The 11,190-nt window shown below is 38.7% G+C and overlaps 1 protein-coding gene across 1 annotated transcript in view; it reads left to right on the top strand.

The window, feature by feature from the left end:
* Positions 1–7,371: 7,371 nt before the first annotated feature.
* Positions 7,372–11,190, top strand: part of ctnnbl1 (catenin, beta like 1) — a 62,641-nt gene continuing 58,822 nt past the window's right edge. Inside the window, exon 1 of the mRNA XM_034087364.1 lies at positions 7,372–7,525. Coding sequence (XP_033943255.1) covers positions 7,496–7,525 — 30 coding nt within the window. The 5' untranslated portion in view covers positions 7,372–7,495. The remainder of the gene's footprint in view (positions 7,526–11,190) is intronic.

Here is an 11,190-nt window from a genome sequence, read left to right as displayed (position 1 = left end):
AAAGAGCAATATAAGAGTGTGAAAAATTTATTTGGGATGTAGTAGAGTAGATGAAAATATAATGCTGCTTTCAGTGCTTTGACGTCATACAGGAAATGCCCTCAACATGACTTAAAAGGACACTTTGGAAGTACTATAATCTGCTTTTCCCATATTTTACCACATTCTGGGTTTCACAGTAAAGCAAATATTGCATACACACAAATAACACCCACTCTCCACAACCTTCAAAGCGTGAAATAAAAAGAACTATAGCAAAATAGTTTACAGTGTTGTATATATTAAAGGTGGGGTAGGTAATTTTGGAGAAACCAGCTCGAGTGCGCTGGAATTTGAAAATACACAGCCGGAAAAAATCTGCCACTTCCTTACAGAGCCCCTCCTCCAACACACACTAACGCGCACATGACCAATGAGGGCACGAGATAAGTTTGTGCCGGATGGAAGACTGACAGGCAGGTAGGCCATCCAGTTATTTTATCCGGGCCGGCTAAAATGATTAATCGTGCTTTTTACAGTACTACGGCTTCCACAGATGAAACTTTTTTACGGATTTTTTGTCAAAGCACTTAAGATATTCATTGCTATCGGGATGTTAAGAGCATTCCATGGAATATAACAAAGTGTATCTCGAGCCGGTTTCTCAAACTTACCTACCCCACCTTTAAGTATTACATATATGGAATGCTAGCTTAATAATGAACACATAAATACATATTGAAATGAATCTGGAACTAAATAAATAAAGATTTTAATATATATATATACGATGCAAATGCAAATAAATGAGTATAGTGAAGTTTAGTGAAATATTAAAGACATATATTTTGAAAAGGGGCATTCTAACCCATTTTATGACTAACATCTCTTTTGCAGAGACATCTTTTGTGATGCATGCCCCTTTCGTTTGAATATAACGATTAAATGTGGAATTATATAACGAATGTCCCCTTGAAAAATAACAATTAATTAATGTAGACTTTAATTGAAATTCAATTATGAACTATTTTGAGTCATTTATATATTTATTTATTTTTTATTATTTCTGTATGTATAATTGACATGCATTTTCATATTTGATAAATATTTATTTATTTAATATTTAAAAATGTCTGTTGTTTCCAATTAGAGCGTTACCTGTGTGTAAACTCAGCCAGTGGCATGTCTCTTCACGCACAACAACCTAAAGGAGTCAAGCACCATTTTTAATTCAGATGGTTAAGACTATTACTTTTTCAAAATGTTGTTACCATCAACTTTTTCCAAATCATATAGTTGCCGTGCAAGGAGGATGAGCTGGTAGAGAGGCTAGTTGCTTGCTCATTTCTAGAATAGAGTGGTGCAAGAATGAGTCCTAAACCCGGATTTGAGTTAGCATTTTAGCACCTAAGATTCCATCGTCTCAAATTAATTTCATTTTGAATGTGTATGTCATTAGATATTTGTGGTTAACAGAAGCTTCAAAGATGTTGTCCTACGACAGAAAGTAAGGCAGTAATGTGTCACATAAACGGTAGTTGCTAACACTACTAAACGTCATCATGTAAAACATTAGCCACAGTTAGCTTAGCTAATGGAGACGCACGCACAGATGTAGTTTAGTTATTGCATGTTAGCTTTTTACTACTGACTATTGCATTTTACTTCAAAAATCACAAAATGGTGTTCATATGTTGAGACTACTGTGATGAACAAAAAGTTTAAGTATAATTTACATATGTTTGCCACAGATCAGGCAATATCCCGAAATCCAATTGAGAAGTCCCATTACTTTTTGAAGAGGGAGCCCTTGTGATGCTAACTTCCGGGTTGGCCTTAAAAAATATGTCATCACTGCACAACTCTATACCATTATACTTCCTGACACATACAACTTGTTAACTCTTTAGTGTCACGGAAATCCCGATAAGTACTTTATCTTGATCATTGTGATGTGATTTGGAACTGAAATCTAAGAGAAGAGAAAATCAGTTGATTGTACACTTGACTTAACTAGGGGGAAACGATAAGCCCAATCACTCTTCATCATCTCTCTCTTTCTCGCTTTTTCTTTTAATAAAGCATCGCCACTCTGAATTTTGAGCACACTTATGTTGGGCTCCGCCACACGATACAATCACCCTAACCTCCTCTGATTTAATGCAATCAGCCCTCACAGCTTGTGTGAAATTGTATTGTTCTGTTGAAAAAGAAACAGGCTATAATTCTGTGGATGCGACACACAGAGTGGCCCCAGAATAAGTATGCGGGGAGATGATGAGGCGATGTCATTAAGCAGACAGTTGTGTATGAAAAGCTTTTTGGCTCCTTCAGGGATTTTGGAATGTGTTAATCATTGTGTACAAAAAGGATTTGTAATAATGGAGCTTCAAGCTGCAGCAGAGGAGTTAATTCAGTGTTGATTCCTGGCTTTCCGGTGACTATACTTCACTTGTTTGTATAGAAATATACAGGACCTCATGCAGTTTGTAGCATATTTTTTATCTTAGAAGAAAATTAAGAGATAATATAAGAGAAATTGAAGAGAATGTCGCTGCATAAGGCTCAAATTGTCCCTTAAGTTAAAGATTGTTTCTTTCCTGTCTTTAATTTAAAGAATATCCTATTAATCATACACTGAGACGATTTAGGGCCATTAAAGGAATAGTTTGATATTGTGGAAAAGATAAGGCTCATTTCATATCTTGATTATATAAGAGAAATGTAAGAGAATGTTGCTTTAGGGCCCAATTTGGTTACTTATGTTATATATTGGTGCTTTGCTGTCTTTAATTGAAAGTATGCCTTGTTAATTGTATTCTGAGACAATTTGGGTCAGGAATAGTTTGACATTTTGGAGAGACAGTCTTATTCAATATCTTGCAGAGAGAGGACAAGCACTTCAAATTTAACCCAATGGCTGCGTAGGAAAAACGATGTATTGAACATGTCAAGACGGGATTATCACTTGAGGTTTCCCTGCAGTTGTTGTCTTTTAATAGTGCGGCTTCACATGAACATGTGGCTCATTATTGTGTACATGCAGCGTACATAGCTGCAAAGATAATGTGATGAATACACATCACATTTTTGATGTAATTTGGGAAATTATGGTCTGATCTAATTTTAATTTGTATATGCAAAGAGCATATAAGTAGTTAAAGTAATTATTTGTAATCAAAATTAAGCTGTCAGCTTCATAAAAGAGTTTCTACAGTTTGCCCAATCAAGGCTGTGTTTTCATGTAAAGCTTTGGGATTTCCATTTAAATGTCTCTGTTCATCCCTTTCTCTCCGTTTCTCTTTCCTTTGATCAAGTGCTTTTTCCCTCATGTTTTCTGGGTTGTCAAGCTTGACTGGCAGTGGCCCTTCCTTTTTAAATGTTGTTTCTGTGCCCCCACTGTCACAGATCACTGGCCAGAGACTGGAGAGGCAACAGAGGCTTCTGCACTGCGCCCCACTCAAACATCTCCCAATGATGCTCATTGAAAAGGTGATTTTCTGCCTGTCTGGAGCAATATGACAGCTTGGCATATAAAGCTCTCCTGGAATGAATACAGCTAAATTGAGCCCTTAATTAAGACTGGGATTTGTGTCTGATGAGGAAACGGTCATATCTAACATGTATCATTAAAGAGGTTTTGGTAATTGAGCTTAAAGGATTGTGTTGCTGTAAAAAAAACAGACTTTTTGTCAGGCTTATTAGCTTATTAGCACATCTAAAAACAACAGAGTTGAACAAAGTGCTGCACATCAACAACTGTATAAAAGAATTGCATAAATACATACAAAACAGACAGGACTTTCCTACATGACGTAAAAACAAAACAAAACACTAGTAAGATAAAAACCCAAATTTAAAAGCACAAGTGTCACCTGGTCTGTAAAAGCAAGGGAAAAGAAGTGGGTTTTTAAACGAGATTTAAAAACAGGCAGAGTTGGAGCAAGTCTAACCTGGAGGAGCAATTCGTTCCATACTTTTGGAGCTACAACAGCAAAGGCTCTGTCTCCTCGCTGCTTTAGCCTTGATTTAGGGACGACCAGAAGGAATCTGTCAGCAGACCTCAGTGACCGTGTGGGTGTGTATGGTTTTAAAAGATCTGCCGGTACGGTGGGGCTAAACCGTTTAGAGCCTTGTTTGTGAACAGTAACATTTTAAATTGTATTCTAAAATTGACTGGTAGCCAATATAAAGAGGCGAGTACAGGCATAATATGTTCACGCCTGCCTGTCCTTGTAAGGAGGCGGGCAGCAGCATTCTGTACCAGCTGTAGGCAAGACAGGGAAGCCTGGCTTACTCCAATGTACAGAGCATTGCAGTAATCCAGTTTAGTGGATATAAAACAATGTATTACTCTCTCAAAGTCATTAAAAGAAAGGAAAGGCTTGACCTATTTTGTTCACATTATATATGCTTCCGTTAGGCAATATTATAAGGAATCATTCTGTAAACTTTCATTGTTATGCGGATGATACTCAACTATATTTATCAATCAAGCCTGATGAAATTAATCATCTAAATAAAATTCAAGACTGCCTTAAGGACTTAAAAACGTGGATGACCTTAAACTTTTTGATGTTAAACACGACCAAAACTGAAGTTATTGTACTTGGCCCGAAGAATCTACGAAACAAATTATCTAAAGATATACTAACTATGGATGGCATTAATTTGGCCTCCAGTGAGACTATAAGGAATCTTGGTGTTATATTTGATCAGGATTGATCCTTTAACGCCCACATAAAATCAATTTCAAGGACCGCCTACTTCCATCTACGTAACATTGCAAAAATCAGGCATATCTTGCCTCAAAACGATGCAGAGAAACTAGTCCATGCATTTGTTACTTCAAGGCTGGATTATTGTAACTCTTTATTATCAGGGAGTACCAAGAAGTCAGTCAAGTCGCTTCAGCTGATTCAAAATGCTGCGGCTCGTGTACTAACCAGAGTTAGGAAAAGGGACCACATTACTCCTGTTCTGGCTGCCTTACACTGGCTCCCTATAGAACACAGGATAGAATTTAAAATTCTTCTTCTCGCCTACAAAGCCCTTAATGGGCAGGCGCCATCTTACCTTAAATAACTCATTATACCCTACTGTCCTATTAGGGCATTGCGTTCCAAGAATGCAGGGTTGTTGGTTGTTCCTAGAGTCTCTAAAAGTACAATGGGAGCCAGAGCCTTTTCTTATCAAGCTCCACATTTGTGGAATCAGCTTCCAGTTTGTGTTCGGGCGGCAGACACCCTATCCGTTTTTAAGAGTGCGCTTAAGACCTTCCTTTTTGATAAAGCTTATAGTTAGGGCTGATTAGATTCAGCCCCTAGTTTTGCTGATATAGGCTTAGTTTGTCGGGGGACATCTTACTTCTTCCTTCTCTCTGTCTATACCTGTGTACTCTCATGTTCCGATTAACCCAGCTTCCCCAAATGTCTTTCTTTTTGGTGTCTATATACGCTGGGATCCGGAGTCATGGATGATCCTGCGGTCCTGTGTCCTGGATCGCGACCGCTGGATCTTGAGTCATGGCTGTGGTCCTGGATGGATATCCTCATGGATTCATCTTCCTATTATACACACCTGCATTTCCAAACATGTGGACTACCTATGTTGCAAATGTATTATCTTTTCAATTTACACACGGCATCTATTGCACGTCTGTCCGTCCTGGGAGAGGGATCCCTCCTCTGTTGCTCTCCCTGAGGTTTCTCCCATTTTTCCCTTTAAACTGTGGGTTTTCTTTGGAAGTTTTTCCTTGTACGATGTGAGGGTCTAAGGACAGAGGGTGTCGTATTGTCATACTGATATTCTGTACACACTGTGAAGACCACTGAGACAAATGTAACATTTGTGATATTGGGCTATATAAATAAACATTGATTGATTGATTGATTGATTGATTGATTGATTGATTGATTGATTGATTGATTGATTGATTGACCTTTGCTAAAATTCTTAGCTGAAAAAAGCTGGATTTTACCACAGAATTGATCTGTTTGTCTAGTTTAAAGGGGACCTATCATGCAAAATGCACTTTTGTACGTCTTTTATACATAAATATGTGTCCCCGGTGTGTCAGGGAACTCACCAAGTGTCAGAAATCACAACCCTCTCTCTTTTCCTCCATACCCAAATCTCTAAAAACGGGGCTGTAACGGATCTGATACAGATTTGAAATATCTCTGACGTCAGAAACAAGGAGCTCCGCCATGGCCAACTCTCCACCTATCAGGGGAATGAGAGGTTGCGTGGCATGGTAAGAGCATGGTAACATGACGCTTGTGCCTCGCCCCCCTCCTTTGCAGGGGGGCGTGGTCAGCTGCATCTCATTTGCCACAGAATCAGCCCTTGTGAAGACAGGGCTGGAATAGAGCAAATAGAGCGAAATGAGGCATGGCTAAAATGCATGACCTGTTTGGTATTTTGAAAAAAAACTTCACTGACATGTTGGCCCTAGAATATATTATTCAAATATAGCATGATAGGTCCACTTTAAAATCACGATCAATCCGTACACCCAAATTTGTTACAAAATGCTGTGTCACACTAGAATTTATTTAAACTGCAGACACACACACAGTATGAAAATAGAAAGAACTATGTCTGCATAATGGGTCTGTGCATCCAGTGTGACAGCATTATTTCGAAACACAGTATGTTAGAGCTCAGATATTAAATGCCAGTATTCCTTTGGGAAAAATATAACAAATGTATCAAAAATCTAATCTAATTTAAAAAAACACATACAATTTCGAATTATTTTTTGCTTTACCATTACAGAGTGTCACATCACAACATGAAATGGGATTTATTTTTGCTGCAGAGTGGGACCATACACACCCTTCATATGCCTTATCTGTCATTATCGTTAGGCTAGTGTTAACATAATTATTCTAATTATTATTAAGGGATCCTTTAAAAAACATATAGGTCTTTAAAAGGGTTCCCTTTTTTGTGTGATGTTAAGTTGTTGTATTATATTGTTATGATATGTGTATTATTTACACATGCCCCTAAATCCAAAATGTTTTTAATCAAGGATGGCCATACAAAATAACCGAAGTAGTTCATATATATAAATAATTTGTTTAATTTTTTCAATAATTAATTAGTTTTTGAGGTTGAAAAATAATAAATGTAGATGTAACAATATCAACATATTTCGTTTTTCTAAAAAAGGATGTTGAACAATAATGTGAATTATTAAATATTCATGGCTTGAAGCAACAATTGATGTTTAAGGAAAATGTATGTATTTCATTACATTGTAGAGGATGCAAATGGACATTTTTATTCAGTGGTTTGACTGAAGAAATGTCCAACTTTTAAGTTGTTTGATATCATTTACGGCATTTTACAGCAGTTTACAGCAATATCTTGCTACGACACAACACGACCATTGTACGGCAAGCATGTGTATGTGGAAAGCTTGTTGTTAGCCGTACAGCTAACTGCTGAAGTGTACGCTAAAGCTAAAGGAAAACATTCTTACGTTTACACTTTTGACCCCGGAGACATGGATGTTGGAGAGCTCCTGAACTATCAGGTATGCATCTTATTCTGTTCACAAATGCTTGGGAAACGCTACTTTAGTTCATTCAAACGTATCTCATTCTTCGGTTGCTTGCAATAGCATTGCGGTTAGCGGGCTTCAGTTTAACGCTATTCTCGGCATTTAATTTGTTGTATGTGATTTTGTTAGTTAGTCAACCGTCGGGGAATTGCTTGCTCGGAGTTAACTTGTTGTATGACACAAGACCAACCTAACTTTAGGTCGTGTACAACGAGATACTACGTTAGCAATTAGCATGCTAGCTGGACATAATGCTACCTCTGCGGCTACAATGAATGAATAGAGGTAAACAATAACTTACATTGTAGTTGCTATCATTTCCTGAACCAGTTTTACATGCAGAAACATTGAGTACACCGGCACGAGGGATATTATTTTGTAACGTCTTCTTTTCATATGCTAAAATAGCAAAAACATTTAGCCTATCGTAATTTATGTAGTTTAGTTATACATTTGCAACATTCATTTGTATACATGTTAATGGTAAAAGCTTAAAGAGCCGATTTACCTGCATGCCACAAAGACTGATGTTCTAATATTTTGCACATTTAAGTAAAAATGTAATTGAAATTAAATGTATTTTTCCTTTTTTTTGTATGGACTGTTATAATTTTACTTTAGATGTCAATCCACTTACAATGACTTAACAACTTTGAAACTTGCTAAATTGTTAGGTGACAAACTAAAAGAAACCTTTCTGTAGAACAACGGGAAACAAAATGTTGGTGGTTTATAGCACACACCATCTGATTTAATGTGATGTAAAATGATTATATAATGTGTATGCGGTTGTAACATATGTTATTTACGGTAAGGTACTGGACAAGCGTAGGTTCTTGAATGTTATGTTAATGTTTTTATCATACCAGACATACACTCTAAACACTTTATATGAAGAAATACATTTTATTTATCAACTGCTGCTTTGTGTAAAAAAAATAACCTGAACATAATGATTCATGAAAGATTCTGATGTAATGTTTACTCAAAAAGTTTGATTATTCTATTTTTTATTTGCATTTTAAGAAATTATTCACAAAGCATACATAACAAAATAAACACATCTAGGTACATAAATTAACTACATAACAGTTGACAAATCCGAAATATAATAATAATAATAATAGTAATGTTTTATCATTCTGGTCAATTACATGGAGATATATACATTTGGGACATCACGGTGCATTTTCTAATTATGGGGAATCTATAATTTTATGTGAATTGTGAGGAAGAATACCTGTTGACTTTTAATCTCCAGCCCGTTTTATGTGAGCTTTATGTTAGTCATCTCACAACATCCCTGTATAGGGCTGCACGATTTTGGGAAAGAATCTAATTGCGATTTTTCTGACAAATATTGCGATTCGATTTGCGATATTTGTTTTTAAGCGACCCAATGGAAGTTTATTGTAAAATGCGGCCATATCTCTGGCTAGGAAGGTCGTATCAACATGCTCCCGTCTCTAGCAGCCCGAGCTACGAGTGAAAGAACTAAACTTACATGAAACTTCCGTTGGGTTGCTTTAAAGTCAAGCTTCAGTTTAAGATTCACCCTGTAATAGATGTAAAACATGTGATGGAGCATTACTAATCTGACTCGGATGGTTTGTTTCACCAAACCATCTAGGAAAGCTCCATTGGAAGCCATTTGGAAAGGGCAGGCACTTTCAAAAATACTTGGCAGGTGATTGGATCAATCTGTCTATCACCTTCTATCATGGGCCACTTCTGATTGGTTAACAATGGCTGGTACATGTGGAGCACAGCACTTCTGATTGGTGTGGATGACTGACACACAAGAAGAAAAAAAAAATATATATATATCAGGGCTGTCAAGTTAATGCGTTAATAACGAGTTAACGCGGAAAAAACATTAACGCCACTAATTATTTTAACGTGATTAATGCATGTGTATTTTTTGTCCTCGGCCACCCCGTAGTTTCAGAGCGCATCAAGTTTAAAATACCATCTACAAGCTGATGCTGACAGCTCCGCTCCTGCCGTCCGCTTGCGGCAGACCACACTTCCACGCTCACCGGCAGGCACCGACTGGCCATCGGGAGGACCGGGAGAGACCTTATGTGTATTGTTGTTGTTAGCATCTGTTGCTAGCTAGCTGCGCTAACAGATATAAGGAGCTGTTTAAATGAAAACAGAGGAGCGACATTTCGCCGACAACTGCGCCAAGCACTTGCCTTTATGCAGGTAGCCACTAGCCAGACAGTGGGACATTGTAAGAAAAGTCAGCACACTCAGCATGGATAGTGCGCGCAACATGATTGCAGCGTCCAGGCAGCTCCCGTTCGAGCATATGCCTTGAGTTGCACATAGCTCCAACGATCCCACACCCACACGCACGCACACACTAGGGCTGTGCAATTAATCGTATTTTAATCGCGATTACGATTATGGCTTGCTACGATTATGGAAACGGCATAATTGACAAAATACGATTATTTAGCTGGGTGCGCTTTCGCCCCTCCCTAAAAGCCCACTCGGCCACGTGGGAGTGACATGTGTTGTGAGTGTTCAGCGCGAGCGAAGATGTCAGAACAAGAGCAGCAACTCGTTAAAAAGAAGGGTAAAACTATTTCTACTATTTGCAAGTACTTTGCCATTACATTTCACATCGCTAAAGATATGTGCCCAGTTAGCAACCAGGGCTTTAAGCAACTTGTCAACATGTTGGACAAGCGTTACGCGATGCCGTCTCGGTATTATCTCAGGCTGCGGCCCCACGAGGACGAATTCGGTCGTTTGCGTTACTGTTTAGTGTCATATAGACCGTTCGGCCACACGAGGACGACCGAATATGGCACTAAACGACTGAGGAAACGACAACGGGTCCCAAGGTGGATAGAAATGCATACGCCTCTCTCTGGGGGGTCAAACAGCTCCGTGTGTGCGCCCTATACGGACATTTTCAGATCACTGATGGTGATTGCGCAATAGCCCCGCCTCTCCCCACCTCTTCTGCTCACCTCCGCTTACCCCGCGCCAGTGCTGAAGTGTTTCGCCACTAACAACAACAACAATGGCGGATCGCAGAGTTGCTATCGTGCTCCGGACGCTATTGACCATGCTACAGTTGTTTGTGCAACATCTACAGCAATAATGATGAGGCAATAGCCCCGCCTCTCCCCACCTCTGCTGCTCACCCCCACGTCAAAGTAAACTGCATCCTGAATTCAGATTATTTATCTTTCTCTCGCGAGTGAAGTCTAATCTGACAGGACGGAGACACGCAGCTCTGCTCACCTGCAGCTCCTCCCTCTGCAGCAAAACACACACTTCAAGTCAGATCATCACCCTTAGCTATTTTAATTACCTCTCAAACTCCCTAAACTAGTTATAAATATGTTTATTTTTTACAGTCGGCCGGGTCACTGATTACTGGATGAGCTGCTGCATGAGACAGACACTGGCGCTGTCCGAAGAGAGGGAGGAAAAAGAGAGGCTCCGTGTATTTTATCATTATATTATATAGAGTCGTTATTCATTTGTTTTAAAGCTCAATAAATAACAAAGAAGACCTTTGACCGGCACTTTTATAATTTTGTCCGGAAGATTTCAACTTTAATACACGCTGACTGGCGAAAAACTCTGCCCGGTTCCCTCGGCCCCCACCGCGGAGA

The sequence above is a fragment of the Pseudochaenichthys georgianus genome, chromosome 7 (genome assembly GCF_902827115.2).
Source record: "Pseudochaenichthys georgianus chromosome 7, fPseGeo1.2, whole genome shotgun sequence".
Classification (NCBI taxonomy): Eukaryota; Metazoa; Chordata; class Actinopteri; order Perciformes; family Channichthyidae; genus Pseudochaenichthys; species Pseudochaenichthys georgianus.
The sequence above is the reverse complement of the archived record's forward strand: the minus strand, read 5'-3'. Positions and strand labels throughout refer to the sequence as shown.